Source organism: Pristiophorus japonicus, chromosome 11, assembly GCF_044704955.1.
Source record: "Pristiophorus japonicus isolate sPriJap1 chromosome 11, sPriJap1.hap1, whole genome shotgun sequence".
NCBI classification, from domain to species: domain Eukaryota; kingdom Metazoa; phylum Chordata; class Chondrichthyes; family Pristiophoridae; genus Pristiophorus; species Pristiophorus japonicus.
Genome location: NC_091987.1, coordinates 1,134,053 through 1,151,737, shown reverse-complemented (window position 1 = coordinate 1,151,737; position 17,685 = coordinate 1,134,053). Strand labels below are relative to the sequence as shown.

Genomic DNA, 17,685 nt, shown 5'->3' with positions numbered 1-17,685 from the left:
AAACCAGAAGGCAATGGCAGCAATGGTACCATGATCGCGCGGCCGTATCACGTGACATTGCTGTACATGATCCTGTGTTTGTCAAGAATTATGGTCATGGTCCAAAGTGGCTTGCTAGCACAGTTTTGGCCAAGGAGGGGAACAGGGTGTTTGTAGTCAAACTGTTAAATGACTAAACCTACAAGAGGCACATCGACCCAACCAAACTGTGATTCACAGTTTCCAGAACAAATTGAAGATTACATCATCATCGGCCAACCAACACACATCCAATCATCAGTTGACCCTTGTGTCATTCAGGAAGACGAACCTACCATCCCCGACAGTCCTATCAGACCGACTGCTCCGCAATGCAGCAATGGCCCTACTAACTCACCCAACCTTGGGTTCAAACTGAGAAGATCAATCAGGGAGTGGAAGACCCCGGAACGTCTCAACTTGTAAATACAACCTGTACCAAGGACTTTGGGGGAAATGATGTTATGTATGTTAACTAGGTTTTACCTGCCAGAGCAACTGTCGGAGTGCTAATGGTCACTGGCAGACACGTGCAGGCCGTGTATATAATGTTGGCAGCCATGTTGAATCCTCACTTTGAGAATAAATAAACTGGAGTAAGGTCATGCCTGAACCAGCTCACTGTACTTAGCCTCGTGGAGTTATTTAATACTTAACATGACCTTTCTGACATTGGAACAAAACCCTTTATGATTTTGAACACCTCTATCAAATTTCTCTAAGGAGAGGCCGTGTGGTTGATAATGAAGAAGAAAGCTGCGGACTGCAGGAAGATATTAATGTACTGGTCAGGTGGGCAGAACAGTGGCAAATGGAATTCAATCCAGATAGGTGTGAGGTAATGCATTTGGGGAGGTTTAACAAGGCCAGGGAGTACACATTAAATGGTATGACACTGAAAAGTGTAGAGGAAGAAAGGGACCTTGGAGTGCAGGACCACAGATCCCTGAAGGTAGCAGGCCAAATAGATAAGGTGGTTAAGAAGGCATATAGAATACTTGCTTTTATTAATCTAGGCATGGAATACAACAGCTTGACCACAAGGCCATAGAGCAGTGTAAGGGCACATAAGGTCCTGGACGCCCCCACGGAAGAAGGAGAGGGTGGACCCTGTTGGGTGGTTCCCTGAGCAGACTGTCGAACTCGTCTGGCAGAACGTCTCATCGCCAGAGCTTTCACACAAGCACCAAGACGTAGCTTGGTTGGCGGTGAGAAGGGCCCTACCCGTCAGATTCTTCATGCACAGCCGGGGTTTCAGAGACACGGCACTCTGCCCCCGAGTTGGCTGTGGTGCGGATGAGACTGTCATCCATCTCCTTTGGGATTGCCCCTTTGCAAGGCAGGTCTGGATGGAGATGCAGTGGTTGCTGTCGAGGTTCATCCCAAGCAGCTCCGTAACACAGGACTCTGTGCTCTACGGGCTGTTCCCAGGGACACACACTGAGACAGACATCACCTGCTGCTGGAGGGCCATCAACTCGGTCAAAGACGCTCTTTGGTCTTCCCGAAACTTGCTGGTCTTCAAGAGCAAGGAGATGTCCACGTCTGCGTGTTGCAGACTGGCGCAATCCAAGGTCCAGGATTACGTGCTGAGGGACGCACTGAAAATTGGTGCAGTCGCCGCAAAGGCACGGTGGGGAAGGGCCACAGTTTAAAGCCCTTCTGCCACGGTAAACCCCGGGGCAGGAATCATGTACCGTATAGTGCCACTAGTAAATTAGTTTGATGACTGTATTACAATGTATCCTGGATTGTACAGAATTGTACCTCGAAATGTAAAGCAAGCAAATGAATTGAACGGAACTGCCGTCAGCATCCAAATGTATTGTATGGAATTGCTGGCCGCATCCAAATATACTGAACTGTCTTCCAATGTATTGTGCACATTTTTATACGGATAAAGTATATCTTGAAATTTTTTTTTAAAAATTAAAAAGGAGGTTATGCTTGAACTGTATGAAACACTGGTTAGGCCACAGCTGGAGTACTGTGTACAGTTCTGGTCACCGCATTACAGGAAAGATGTGATTGCACTGGAAAGGGTGCAGAGGATATTTACAAGAATGTTGCCTGAACTGGAGAACTTTGGCTATAAGGAAAGATTAAAGATGCTTCTCTTTATTCACTTTATTTCCTTATCAGTAGGTAACCTTTGACATTGTTACCAAATTAAGTTAATCCAAGGGCTAAGTCATGGCATGAGAGCCCATACACATGTCATGCTCCTCCTGTGCTATGTGGGAACTCAGGGACGCTTCCAGTGTCCCTAACGACGACATGTGCAGGAAGTGTATCCTGCTGCAGCACCTGACAGACCGCATTGCAGCACTGGAGCTGGGGATGGATTCACTCTGGAGCATCCGCTATGCTGAGGATGTCGTGAATAGCACGTTTACTGAGCTAATCACACCATAGGTGGAGGTTACACAGGCAGATAGGGAATGGGTGATCTGCAGGAAGAGCAGGCGAAGGAAGGTAGTGCAGAGGCCCCCTGCGGTCATCCCCCTCCAAAACAGATACACCGCTTTGGGTACTGTTGGGAGGGGGATGACTCATCAGGGGAGGGCAGCAGCAGCCAAGTTCATGGCACCGTGGCTGGCTCTGCTGCACAGGAGGGCAGGAAAAAGAGTGGGAGAGCGATAGTGGTAGGGGATTCAATTGTAAGGGGAATAGATAGGTGTTTCTGCGGCCGCAACCGAGACTCCAGGATGGTATGTTGCCTCCCTGGTGCAAGGGTCAAGGATGTCTCGGAGCAGGTGCAGGACATTCTGAAAAGGGAGGGTGAACAGCCAGTTGTTGTGGTGCATATAGGTTTCAAAGATATCCGTAAAAAACGGGATGAGGTCCTATAATCTGAATTTAGGGAGCTAGGAGTTAAATTAAAATGTAGGACATCAAAGATAGTAATCTCAGAATTGCTACCAGTGCCACATGCTAGTCAGAGTAGGAATTGCAGGATAGCTAAAATGAATACGTGGCTTGAGGAGTGGCGCAGGAGGGAGGGATTCAAATTCCTGGGACTTTGGAACCGGTTCTGGGGGAGGTGGGTCCAGTACAAACCGGATGGTCTGCACCTGGGCAGGACTGGAACCAATTTCCTAGGGGGAGTGTTTGCTAGTGCTGTTGGGGAGGGTTTGAAATAATATGGCAGGGGGATGGGAACCTATGCAGGGAGACAGAGGGAAGTAGAATGGGGGCAGAAGCAAAAGCTAGAAAGGAGAAAAGTAAAAGAGAAAGCCAAGGCAAAAATCAAAAAGGGCCACATTGCAGCAAAAGTCTAAAGGGACAAAGTGTGTTAAAAAGACAAGCCTGAAGGCTCTGTGTCTCATTGCGAGGAATATTCGTAATAAGGTGGATGAATTAACTGCGCAGGCAGCTATTAACGAATATGATATAATTGGGATTATGGAGACATGGCTCCAGGGTGACCAAGGCTAGGAACTCAACATCCCGGGGTATTCAACATTCAGGAAGGATAGACAGAAAGGAAAAGGAGGTGGGGTAGCGTTGCTGGTTAAAGAGGAAATTAATGCAATAGTAAGGAAGGACATTAGCTTGGATGATGTGGAATCGGTATGGGTGGAGCTGCGGAATACCAAAGGGCAGAAAAAGCTAGTGGGAGTTGTGTACAGACCACCAAACAGTAGTAGTGAGGTTGGGGACAGCATCAAACAAGAAATTAGGGGTGCGTGCAATAAAGGTACAACAGTTATCATGGGCAACTTTAATCTACATATTGATTGGGCTAGCCAAACTGGTAGCAATACGGTGGAGGAGGATTTCCTGAAGTGTATTAGGGATGGTTTTCTAGACCAATATGTCAAGGAACCAACTAGAGGGCTGGCCATCTTAGACTGAGTGATGTGTAACGAGAAAGGACTAATTAGCAATCTTGTTGTGCGAGGCCCCTTGGAGAAGAGTGACCATAATATGGTAGAATTCCTTATTAGGATGGAAGAGTGACACAATTAATTCAGAAACTAAGGTCCTGAACATAAAGAAAGGTAACTTCGATGGTATGAGACGTGAATTGGCTGTAATAGACTGGCAAATGATACTAAAAGGATTGACGGTGGATAGGCAATGGCAAACATTTAAAGATCACATGGATGAACTTCAACAGTTGTACATCGCTGTCTGGAGTAAAAATAAAACGGGGAAGGTGGCTCAACCGTGGCTAACAAGGGAAATTAGGGATAGTGTTAAATCCACGAAAGAGGATATGAATTGGCCAGAAAAAGCAGCAAACCTGAGGACTGGGAGAAATTTAGAATTCACAGAGGAGGACAAAGGGTTTAATTAGGAGGGGGAAATAGAGTATGAGAGGAAGCTAGCCGGGAACATAAAAACTGACTGCAAAAGCTTCTATAGATATGTGAAGAGAAAAAGATTAGTGAAGACTCAGGTGAATTTATAATGGGGAACAAAGAAATGGCAGTCCAATTGAACAAATACTTTTGTTCTGTCTTCACGAAGGAAAACACAAATAACATTCCGGAAATACTAGGAGACCGAGGGTCTAGTGAGAAGGAGGAACTGAAGGATATCCTTATTAGTTAGGAAATTGTGTTAGGGAAATTGATAGGATTGAAGGCCGATAAATCCCCAGGGCCTGATAGTTTGTATCCCAGAGTACTTAAGGAAGTGGCCCTAGAAATAGTGGATGCATTGGTGATCATTTTCCAACAGTCTATCGACTCTGGATCAGTTCCTATGGACTGGAGGGTAGCTAATGTAACACCACTTTTTAAGATAGGAGGGAGAGAGAAAACGGGGAATTATAGTCTGGTTAGCCTGACATCGGTGGGGAAAATGTTGGAATCAATTATTAAAGATGAAATAGCAGCGCATTTGGAAAGCACTGACAGGATCGGTCCAATTCAGCATGAATTTATGAAAGGGAAATCATGCTTGACAAATCTACTAGAATTTTTTGAGGATGTAACTAGTAGAGTGGAGAAGGGAGAACCAGTGGATATGGTGTATTTGGACTTTCAAAAGGCTTTTGACAAGGTCCCACACAAGAGATTGGTGTGCAAAATTAAAGCACATGGTATTGGGGGTAATGTACTGACGTGGATAGAGAACTGGTTGGCAGACAGGAAGCATTGAGTCGGGATAAATTACTCCTTTTCAGAATGGCAGGCAGTGACCAGTGGGGTACCGCAGGGCTCAGTGCTGGGAAACCCAGCTATTTACATTATACATTAATGATTTAGATGAAGGAATTGAATGTAATATCTCCAAGTTTGCAGATGACACTAAGCTGGGTGGCGGTGTGAGCTGTGAGGAGGATGCTAAGAGGCTGCAGAGTGACTTGGACAGGTTAGGTGAGTGGGCAAATGCATGGCAGATGCAGCATAATGTGGATAAATGTGAGGTTATCCACTTTGGGGGTAAAAATACGAAGGTAGAATATTCTCTGAATGGCGGCAGATTAGGAAAAGGGGAGGTGCAACGAGACCTGGGTGTCAAGGTACATCAGTCATTGAAAATTGGCATGCAGATGCAGCAGGCAGTGAAGAAGGCAAATGGTATGTTGGCCTTCATGGTTAGGGGATTTGAGTATAGAAGCAGGGAGGTCTTACTGCAGTTATACAGGGCCTTGGTGAGACCTCACCTGGAATATTGTGTTCAGTTTTGGTCCCCTAATCTGAAGAAGGACGTTCTTGCTATTGAGGGAATGCAGCGAAGGTTCACCAGACTGATTCCCGGGATGGCAGGACTGACATATGAGGAGAGACTGGATCGACTGGGCCTGTATTCACTGGAGTTTAGAAGAATGAGAGGGGATCTCATAGAAACATATAAAATAGTGACGAGACTGGACAGGTTAGATGGAGGAAGAATGTTCCCGATGTTGGGGAAGTCCAGAACCAGGTACACAGCCTAAGGATAAGAGGTAGGCCATTTAGGACCAAGGTGAGGAGGAACTTCTTCACTCAGAGAGTTGTTAACCTCTCTTCCGCAGAGAGTTGTTGATGCCAGTTCGTTAGATATATTAAAGAGGGAGTTAGATATGGCCCTTACGGCTAAAGGGATCAAGGGGTATGGAGAGAAAGCAGGAAAGGGGTACTGAGGGAATGATCAGCCATGATCTTATTGAATGGTGGTGCAGGCTCGAAGGGCCGAATAGCCTACTCCTGCACCTATTTTCTATGTTTCTATGTTTCTATGCTGGGTCTGTTTTCTTTGGAACAGAGGAGGCTGAGGGGAGACCTGACTGAGGTGTATAAAATTATGAGGGGCCTGGACAGAGTCGATAGGAAGGACCTGTTTCCCTTGACAGAGGGGACAACAACCAGGGGACATAGATTTCAAGTAAGTGGAGGGAAGTTTAGAGGAAATCTGAAGGGAAATTTCTTCATCCAGAGGGTGGTGGGGGTCTGGAACTCACGGCCTGAACGGGTGGTAGAGGCAGAAACCCTCACCACATTTAAAAAATACTTGGATGTGCACTTAAAGTACCGTAACCTACAGAGCTACGGACCAAGAGCGGAAAGTGGGATAGTTCTTGGTCGGCCGGCGCGGACATGATGGGCCGAAATGGCCTCCTTCCGTGCTGTAAATTTCAATGATTCTATGAGAACAAGCCCCAGCTTCTCCAGTCTCTCCATGTAACTAAAATCCCTCATCCCTAGTATCATTCCGAGTGAATCTCTTCTGCACCTTCTATAAGGCTATGACATCCTTCTTAAAGTGCGGTGCCTAAAATTGTTCAAAATGCTCCAGCTGAGGCCTAACCGGTGTTTTATAAATGTTTAGCATAACTTTCTTACTTTTGTGCTCTATGCCTCTATTAATAAAGCCAAGAATCCCATGTGCTTTTTTTAGCAGCCTTCTCAACTTGTCCTGTCATGTTCAAAAATGTGTGTGCATACACCTCAGGTCTCTCTGTTCCTGTACCCCCTTTAAAATTGTACCATTTAGTTTATATTGCCTCTTCTCATTCTTTCTCCCAAAATGTATTACTTCACACTTCTCGGCATTAAATTTCATCTGCCATATGTCTGCTAATTTCACTTATCTGTTTATGTCCTCCTTGAACTTTTTTTTAACTATCCTTCACATTGTTTACTACTTTTCCAAGTTTCATGTCATCTGCAAACTTTTAAATTTTGCCCTGTGTACCCAATTCCAGATCATTAATATATATGAAAAAGAGCAGTGATCCTCATCGCTGGGGAACACTACTGTATATTTCCCTTCCACCATTCTCTGTTTTCTGTCGCTTAGCCAATTATGCCCCGTCCCTTTAATCACATGGACTGTAACATTGCTGACATGTCTATTATGTGGTACTTTATCAAATGCCTTTTGAAAGTCCATATACACAACATCAACCGCACTACCTTCATCAACCTCTCCATTACTTCACCAAAGAACTCAATCAAGTTAGTCAAACACAATTTTCACTTAACTAATCCATGCTGACTTTCATTTATTAGCCCATACTTTTCCAAGAACAAATTAATATTGTCCCAGATTAATGTCTCTCAAAGTTTCCTCACCACTGACGTTAGACTTATTGGCCTGTAGTTGCCAGTTTTATTCCTCTTCCCTTTTTTGAACAGGGATGTAATATTAACAATCCTCCAGTCCTCTGGCACCATCCCCATAGCTAAGGAGGATTGGAAGATTATGGTCAGAGCCTCCGCAATTTCCACCCTTACTTCCTTCAGTTAAATAGGATGCATTCCACCTGGACTGCATGACTTTTCCACTTTGAGTACTGCCAACCTCCTCTATTTATCCAATATCTGTACCACCTTTGTTGATTGTTAGCAGCATGCACTTCTCCAGTGACGACAGACGCAAAGTATTCATTTAGTACCTCAGACATACCCTCTGCCTCCATAAGAAGATTTATTTTTTTCTCTCTAATTGGTAGCACTCTTCTTTTGATTATTTATAGGTTTATAAAAGATTTTTGGGTTTCCTCTTGTGTTAGCCGCTAATCTAATCTCATATTCTCTTTTTATCCCTCTTCTTCCCTTCTTTAGATCTCCTCCAAACTTTCTGTATTCAGCTTGGTTCTCCTTCTATGAACCTTCTATTTGTCATAAGCCTCCTTTTTTTCATTTAAATCTCTGCGGGCTAGAAATTCGGTATCACCAGGGGCCGGGGCACTGCCTCTAACGCCGGGCGATGTCTACCGCCTCAAATTATGATATTCAGTTGTATGGCCCCAAGAGGAGAGCGGAGCACTAAGCGAAGTGCCTCTTAGGGCGCTAACGGAGCGATAGTCACCCAGTGGGTGGCGCTAGCGAGCACAGCGCAAACTGTCAGCACCGCCCCTAAACCTTCACTGACTTTCGCGGCAGGAGCTGACAGAGTGGTGAACATAAGAATTAGAAACAGGAGTAGGCCATCTAGCCCCTCGAGGTGCTCGGGGGGGAGGTGCTTAACGTTCAGGGCGCTAACGGCTGGCGCTAACCAACCGAATTTCTCCACTCTATATCTTTAGTCATCCAGGAAGCTTCAACAGCTCTTCTGAGGCAATAGGGAGAACGTCACTTTTCATCTAACCATGATATTTAGCACCTGGGAGTCTTGATGCTGACACTGGACATCTGAAATGGAAAGTGTACCATTCCCAAACACAAGCAGCCTGACCTTGGTTAGGCACAAAAGAGGAACAAATAAGCCTCCATCTTTACTCCAACATTAGCTGGATGACCATTACCTCGACAATCTCTGCCTCGTCTGGAGGAATCTCTGTCAGTGAAGCCTTTCTGACATGTGCAGTTGTGAGACCCATCCGTGTTCGAACAGATTGCTTTCAGAGAACAGGAATTCAGCTCAGCATGTTCACATTCATTGATATCTGCAGATGAGATCATGATAAATTAACGCAAAAAAAAACCTCATCTGTAAAACCAAAATTTGAGAAAGAAGAGTTCAAATCTCCCAGTGTTTGCTACAAATTGTTCAAATTGGAAAAACCTACCCGTGGAATTGTCTTTGCACGGTTTATAGAAAACAATTTCTTCTGCCATTTTTCTTCCCTTTCCTCTTTACCTGAAGATGTTGACTCTTTACAGGAAGCTCTTCTTCACACAAAGGACAGTGAAAATTTCAAACTCTCTCCCCCAAAAACTTGTCGAGGTTGGGGGGTCAATTGAAAATTTCAAAACTGAGTTTAATAGATTTTTGTTCAGTAAGAGTACGAATGGTTATGGAACCAAGGCGGGTTGATGGAGTTGAGGTATAGATCAGCCAAGATCTAATTGAATGGCGGAGCAGGCTCAGGGTATTAAATGTCCTCCTCCTGTTCCTATGTTCGTTATTAAAATGCAATTCTTTAGCTGCCAGGTGCCTTCTGCCACTTCAGCAAAATGGCGATTATTCATGTGAGCCTGGACAGTGGGTGCAGGCATTATTACCAATGTTTTTTTCTAAGCTGTGCACGTGAGCATGGCCACACAGTAGTCTGTGAGGTACTGAGCCAGCAGCTCACAACCGCACGCACAGAAATTTAAAGGGACCGCACATTGAAATAAACAGGCAGTGCACAACAATGCGTAGCTTAGCAGGAATATTGATCACCACCCAACCCGATCGTTCAGCATCCGATCATCACACAAGTGCATTTTTTAGTGGTAGTTACAGGGTGGCAAACATGAGCAGGAACTCAGTCAATTCCCCCTTCCCTGACTCAAGGGTATGCTGCCCATTATAGTAACCCTACTGTGTAATGTATGCACCTGTGATTATGCTTAGAGTTGTAGAGCTGTTGAATTGTGAGTGGCTTAGCCAGTCACGCGATGTACACAAGACTCAATAAAACCCCAGCCAGTTGGGTTTCAGGGATCCACGATGAGGCAGGTGGTTGTGAGCCTAGTGGATAAACTGGTAATGTGTAGTGTGATTGTGAAACCTTTGCTAATAAACCAACTAGTTTTTAACAGCAATGTGTTGCTATAAATTCTTAAGCAAAGAACCCATGAAGCAAATACATTGCACCTAGCACCATCTCAACTTAGACCAACTGACTCCCCATAGACTGGGGACCAGATCTGGGATCTTTCTGGCGACTATGGCTCAGCTGGATAAATCTGCTAAATCATTGTGGGAGCCATCCAAAAAAACATTTCTCCATTGCCATCTCTTCTCCAACAATATTGATAGATCTGAATTTTTAAAAATTTGTTCCGGGATGTGGGCGTCGCTGGCAAGGCCAGTAGTTATTGTCCATTCCTAATTTCCCTTGAGAAGGTGGTGGTGAGCCGCCTTCTGGAACCACAGAGAGCAGTTCAGAGTCAACCACGTTGCTGTGGGTCTGGAGTCACATATCGGCCTGACCAGGTAAGGACGGCAGATCTCCTTCCCTAAAGGTCATTAGTGAACCAGATGTGTTTTTATGATAATCCGGTAGTTTCACTGATACTAGTTTTTTTAATTACAGATTTATTTAATTGAATTTAAATTCCACAGTTGTTGTGGTGGTATTTTGAACTCATTTCTCTGGATCGTTAGGCCTCTGGATTGCTAGTCCAGTAACATAACCATTGTGCTATGGTACCCCAGGTCACAGTACGTGGATTGTCCCCTCTTCCTGCCATGTGATTCACTTGGTAGAGAGATAGGAAACCATGCAGAAAAGCACAACGAGGAGTTCCAATTTGCCTCAACACCCCTGGATTATTGAACGGACAGGTTCGGGTTTCCACTCCCGGTTGCTGTCCAATTGTTGGTAGTGTGCATGTGCGGATGTTGGGTAAGAATAGGGTTGGTGCAGCTCCCACAGTCAACTAACCCTGCTGGCACATGAAGAATGGTGACTCGGGCGAGTTACAAGAGGGCTACTGACCCCCGTGGAACTGTACCTCAAACAATCGAGTCAATGCCTTCAGAGGAGAAGGGAAGGAGAGAAAACTGCTGGGGGATCAAAAACACACATTCTCTAGCAGAAAGCTAGGAAACATATGGGAAAATTAAATGAACATAACAGGAGGAAGGAAGCCCATAGCCTTCAACACTAAAATGGCAATGGGCAAATTGTAAGTTGAAGACTCCATGTACAGTCAAACTGCGGTCAAAGGTTTTGACTTTCTTCCTCAGAAAAATCAAGAAATATTTGTTATAAATATTTACTTTTCAATCGATACTGAAGAATCATATAATCTGACAATACAGAAGGAGGCCATTCACCCCATCCTGCCTGTGCTGGCTCTTTGGTAGAGCTATCCCATTAATCCCATTCCCCTGCTCTTTCCCCATTGCCCTGCAAACTTTTCCTCTTCAAGTATTTCTCCAGTTCTCTTTGAAAGTTCCGATTGAATGTGTTTCCCCCACCACCCTTTCAGGCCGTGCATTCCAGGTCACAACCACTCGCTGTGTTAAAAACATTCTCTTCATCTCATCTCGGCCTTTTTTGCCAATCGCCTTAAATCTGTTCCCGACGCTCCAGCCGGTGGAGACAGTATCTCCTTGGTTTTGAATGCCTATTGATTTCTATACAATCTCTTCTCCGCCCTCTCCAACGTATCCTTCCTGTCGTCTGGTGCCCAGAACTGAACACAATTGAACTTTGAACATAAATGATCTCACTTCCCCTTCAGTGCTGGCATGAATAAAGCCGGAACGTTCCTGTATTCTAAGATGTAGAGATGGAAAGGAAAACCGTGATTGTTGTAATTTTGCAATTACAAGAGAAAATGCTGGAGATATACAACAGGTGAGTGAGTATCTGACAGTCCTGATGAAGGGTCTCCAACATTAACCTGTCTTCTCTTCTTCAGCTCCTGATGGATCTGCTGTGCATTGCCAGCAAACTTATCTTTTTGAGTTATTATATATATTATCATCCCACATTGATGAGACGGCATGTCTGTACATTGGAAGGTCAGTCGCTTGTAGTAGAGGGAAGCAGCGGGGAACATTACAAATTGGCACACAATCAGGAGATCCCAAATCTCCTTTCAACATGTGTTTCCACATAAGCTTCTCATTTTTATTTTAAACTGAGATTTTTATTTTTCTCAATAAACACTAGCAGCCCCCTAGTGTCCAGACCCAAAGCTCTGGTCCTGCTGGTATCCAGACCCAAAGCCCAGACACCTGCTGGTGTCCAGACACAAAGCCCTGGCCCTGCTGGTATACAGACCCAAAGCCCCGACTCCTGCTGGTGTCCAGATTCAAAGCCCAGCCTCCTGCTGGTATCCAGACCCAAAGCTCCGACTCCTGCTGGTGTCTAGACTCAAAGCCCGGACACCTGCTGGTGTCCAGACCCAAAGCCCTGGTCCTGCTGGTATCCAGACCCAAAGCTCCGACTCCTGCTGGTGTCGAGACTCAAAGCCCGGACACCTGCTGGTGTCCAGACTCAAAGCCCTGGTCCTGCTGGTGCCCAGGCTCAAAGCCCAAGCCCTGCTGGTGTCCAGACCCAAAGCCCTGGCCCTGCTGGTATCCAGACCCAAAGCCCAGACACCTGATGGTGTCCAGACACAAAGCCCTGGCCCTGCTGGTATACAGACCCAAAGCCCCGACTCTTGCTGGTGTCCAGATTCAAAGCCCAGCCTCCTGCTGGTGTCCAGACCCAAAGCCCTGGCTCCTGCTGGTATCCAGACCCAAAGCTCCGACTCCTGCTGGTGTCTAGACTCAAAGCCCGGACACCTGCTGGTGTCCAGACCCAAAGCCCTGGCCCTGCTGGTGTCCAGACCCAAAGCCCTGGCCCTGCTGGTGTCCAGACCCAAAGCCCTGGCCCTGCTGGTGTCCAGACCCAAAGCCCTGGCCCTGCTGGTGCCCAGACTCAAAGCCCTGGCCCTGCTGGTGCCCAGACTCAAAGCCCTGGCCCTGCTGGTGCCCAGACTCAAAGCCCTAGCCCTGCTGGTGTCCAGATTCAAAGCCCTAGCCCTGCTGGTGCCCAGACTCAAAGCCCTGGCCCTGCTGGTATACAGACCCAAAGCCCCGACTCCTGCTGGTGTCCAGATTCAAAGCCCAGCCTCCTGCTGGTGTCCAGACCCAAAGCCCTGGCTCCTGCTGGTATCCAGACCCAAAGCTCCGACTCCTGCTGGTGTCTAGACTCAAAGCCCTGGCTCCTGCTGGTATCCAGACCCAAAGCCCTGGTCCTGCTGGTGCCCAGACCCAAAGCCCTGGCCCTGCTGGTGTCAAGACCCAAAGCTCTGGCTCCAGCTGATGCCACATGGTAGGCTGATTAAAAAAAAGTAAAAGCCCATGGGATCCAAGAGTGCCAAATTGGAAGCAAAGGGTAATGGTTGAGGGGAGCTTTTGTGACTGGAAGGTTGTTTCCAGTGAGGTTCCACAGGGCTCAATACTTGGTACCTTACTTTTTGTAGTATAAAAGAACATAAGAGCATAAGAAATAGGAATAGGAGTAGGCTATTAGGCCCCTCGAGCCTGCTCCGCCATTTAATAAGATCATGGCTGATCTGATCATGGACTCAGCTCCACTTCCCTGCCCGCTCCCCATAACCCTTTGTTCCCTTATCGCTCAGAAATCTGTCTATTTCCACCTTAAATATGTTCAATAACCCAGCCTCCACATCTTTCTGGGGCAGAGAATTCCACAGATTTACGACTCTCAGAAGAAATTCCTCCTCTTCTCAGTTCTAAATGGGCGACCCTTATTCTTAAACTATACCCCCAATTCTAGACTCCCCCATGAGGGGAAACATCCTCTCTGCATCCACCTTGTCGAGCCCCCTCAGTATCTTATATGTTTCGATAAGATCACCTCTCATTCTTCTCCAATGAGTATTGGCTCAACATGCTCATCCATTCTTCATAAGTCAACCCCCTTATCTCCGGAATCAACCTAGTGAACCTTCTCTGAACTGTCGCTAATGTAAGTATATCCCTCCCTTAAATACGGAGACCAAAACTGTACGCAGTACTCCAGGTGAGGTCTCATCAATACCCTGTACAGTTGTAGCAAGACTTCCGTGCTTTTATATCAATAAAGGCCAACATTCCATTTGCCTTCCTGATCACTTGCTGTACCTGCATACTAACTTTTTGTGTTTCATGCACAAGTGCCCCCAGGTCCCTCTGTGTTGTAGCATTTTGTAATCTCTCTCATTTAAATAATAATTTGCTTTTTTATTTTTCCTGCCAAAATGGATAACCTCACACTTTCCCACATTATACTCCATCTGCCCAATGTTTGACAACTCACTTAGCCCGTCTATATTCTTTTGCTGTATGAATTAGACTTAATTGTTGGGGGCATGATAAAGAAATGTTCAGATGATACAAGAATTGTCGGTGTGGTTGACAGTGAGGAGGAACGCTCCAGACTGCAGGAGGATATCGATGGACTGGTCAGTTGGGCAGAAAGGTGGCAAATGGAATTCAATCCGGAAAAGTGCGAGGGAATGTATTTGGGGAGGAGCAACAAGGCAAGGGAATACACAATAAATGGGAGCATACTGAGGAGATGTGGAGGAACCGAGGGACCTTGGAGTGTATGTCCACAGATCCGTAAAGGTAGCAGGCTGGGTCGATAAGGTGGTTAAAAAGGTATATGGAATACTTGCCTTTATTAGCTGAGGCATTGAATACAAGAGCAGGGAAGTTATGCTTGAACTGCATACAACACTAGTTAGGCCACAGCTGGAGTACTGCGTGCAGTTCTGGTCACCACATTACAGGAAGGATGTGATTGCACTGGAGAGGGTGCAGGGGAGATTTACAAGGATGTTGCTAGGACTGGAAGACTTTAGCTGTGAGGAAAGATTGGATAGGCTGGGGTTGTTTTCCTTGGAACAGAGGAGGCTGAGGGGAGATTTAATTATGGTGGATAAAATTATGAGGGGCCTAGATCGAGTGGATTGGAAGAACCTATTTCCCTCAGCAGAGGGGTCAATAACCAGGGGGCATAGATTTAAAGTAGTTGGTAGAACGATTAGAGGGGAGATGAGGAAATATTTCTTCACCCAGAGAGTGGTGGGGGTCTGGAACTCACTGCCTGAAAGGGTGGTAGAGGCAGAAACCCTCACCACATTTTGGATGTGCACTTAAATAGCCGTAACCTACAGTGCTACAGACCTAGTGCTGGAAGGTGGGATTAGGCTGGGTAACACTTTTCGACTGACACAGACACGATGGGCCAAATGGCCTCCTTCTGTATCATAATTTTTCTCGATTCTATGGTGTTCAGACTCAAAGCCCTGGCCCTGCTGGTATCCACACCCAAAACCCTGGCCCTGCTGGTGTCTAAACTCAAAGCCCCGACTCCTGCTGGTGTCCAGACCCAAAGCCCTGGCCCTGCTGGTGTCCAGACCCAAAGCCCAGATACCTGCTGGTGTTCAGACTCAAAGCCATGGCCCTGTTGGTGTCCAGACTCAAAGCCCAGACTCCTGCTGGTGTTCAGACTCAAAGCCCTGGCCCTGCTGGTGTCAGACCCAAAGCCCAGACACCTGTTGGTGTTCATACTCAAAGCCCTGGCCCTGCTGGTGTCCAGACTCAAAGCCCCGACTCCTGCTGGTGTCCAGACTCAAAGCCCTGGCCCTGCTGGTGTCAGACTCAAAGCCCAGACACCTGTTGGTGTTCAGACTCAAAGCCCTGGCCCTGCTGGTGTCAGACTCAAAGCCCAGATTCCTGCTGGTATCCAGACCCAAAACCCTGGCCCTGCTGGTGTCTAAACTCAAAGCCCCAACTCCTGCTGGTGTCCAGACCCAAAGCCCTGGCCCTGCTGGTGTCCAGACCCAAAGCCCCGACTCCTGCTGGTGTCCAGACTCAAAGCCCTGGCCCTGCTGGTATCCAGACCCAAAACCGTGGCCCTGCTGGTGTCTAAACTCAAAGCCCCAACTCCTGCTGGTGTCCAGACTCAAAGCCCCGACTCCTGCTGGTGTCTGGGCATGAAGCACCAGCTCGAGCGAAAATTCCAATGGAGAATATCGGAGGCATAATCGGTCAAAGTCCCACTGCATTACATATTCTCCATTTATTTACAGTGGTTTCACATCAATTAACATCAAGTTAAAATTTACCTTTGGTTTCCAAGTGACAAACTTCATCAATGTTTAGTAAAACCTTCTGCAGCTCTCTCGATATATTCATCAGTGTAGTTGGAGGCCTGGTACCCAGCACAAGTTCTGACACTGTTTTATGCTCTCCATCTCGTTGGGTGTGGATGTGATACAGCGAGGAGTTCAATGCATGCAGAGCACCAGTCACCTGGAGTGAATGCAGATGTGTCAAGGTCAAGTCACAGATGTTTTTTTCGAGAACAGGAAATTCATTATAACTTCGAGATCAACCTGTCCACTGTCTCCAGGATCTTGAATGAAAATGAAGTTGTTCGGGCAACAGATCACAATGCAGGTAAGTGGAGGACTTTATTGACGGAATTTGTCATGGGATATCGTTCCTTACCAAATTACTTGCCTTATATGGCACATGACAAACCCTTAAAAGTTTCATTGGAAAAATAATCCTCTGGAACGAGGGAAGAGCAGGTGGTATAGTTGAAGATTGTACTATCCTCTGAAACATACAGAATTCTAATAAAGAAGGAAGAAAGACTTGCAATACCTCAGGATCTCAAAGTATTTTACAGCCAATGAAGTACTTTTTGAAGTATAGTCACTGTTGTAATGTAGGAAACGCAGCAAGCTCCCACAAACAACAATGTGATAATGACCAGATAATCTGTTTTAGTGACTGCTCTTCTTCAATATAGTGTCGTGGGATCTTTTACATCCACCTAAGAGGGCAGTGGGGATTTCGTTTTAACATCTCATCCCACAGACGGCATCTCCGACAGTCCAGCACTCCCTCAGTACTGCACTGGGGCGTCAGCTTAAATTTGTGCCCGAGACTCTAGAGTAGGACTCTTGAACCCACAACCTTCGAAGTCAGAGGCGAAAGTGCTACCAACTGATCGATGCTGATACATCATAAGAACAAAGAACATAAGAAATAGGAGCAGGAGTAGGCCATACGGCCCCTCGAGCCTGCTCCGCCATTTAATATGATCATGGCTGATCCGATCATGGACTCGGGTCCACTTCCCTGCCCGCTCCCCATAACCCCTTATCCCCTTATCGTTTAAGAAACTGTCTATTTCTGTCTTCAATTTATTTAATGTCCCAGCCTCCACAGCTCTCTGAGGCAGCGAATTCCACAGATCCACAACCCTCTGAGAGAAGAAATTTCTCCTCATCTCCAATTTTAAATGGGTGACCCCTTATTCTAAGATCATGCCCCCTAGTTCTAGTCTCCCCCATCAGTGGAAACATCCTCTCTGTATCCATCTTGTCAAGCCCCCTCATAATCTTATACGTTTCGATAAGATCATCTCTCATTCTTCTGAATTCCAATGAGTAGAGGCCAACCTACTCAACCTTTCCTCATAAGTCAACCCTCTCATCTCCGGAATCAATCTAGTGAACCTTCTCTGAACTGCCTCCAAATCAAGTATATCTTTTCGTAAATACGGAGACCAAAACTGCACGCAGTACTCCAGGTGTGGCCTCACCAATACCCTGTATAACTGTAGCAAGACTTCCCTGCTTTTATACTCCATCCCCTTTGCAATAAAGGCCAAGATACCATTGGCCTTCCTGATCACTTGCTGTACCTGCATACTATCCTTTTGAGTTTCATGCACAAGTACCCCCAGGCCCCGCTGTACTGCGGCACTTTGCAATCTTTCTCCATTTAAATAATAACCTGTTCTTTGATTTTTTTTCTGCCAAAGTG

At 46.2% G+C, this 17,685-nt stretch overlaps 1 protein-coding gene across 6 annotated transcripts in view; it reads right to left on the bottom strand.

The window, feature by feature from the left end:
* The window catches only part of LOC139275958 (uromodulin-like 1), a 425,626-nt gene that overhangs the window by 394,150 nt on the left and 13,791 nt on the right, over positions 1–17,685 (bottom strand). For 5 of the 6 annotated variants that reach the window (XM_070893210.1, XM_070893209.1, XM_070893213.1 and 2 more), the window contains 2 exons: positions 15,972–16,158; positions 8,705–8,845 (listed from right to left, as the gene is read on the bottom strand). In XM_070893210.1, coding sequence (XP_070749311.1) covers positions 8,705–8,845; positions 15,972–16,158 — 328 coding nt within the window. The remainder of the gene's footprint in view (positions 1–8,704; positions 8,846–15,971; positions 16,159–17,685) is intronic. The other variant, XM_070893214.1, reaches the window with a different exon arrangement.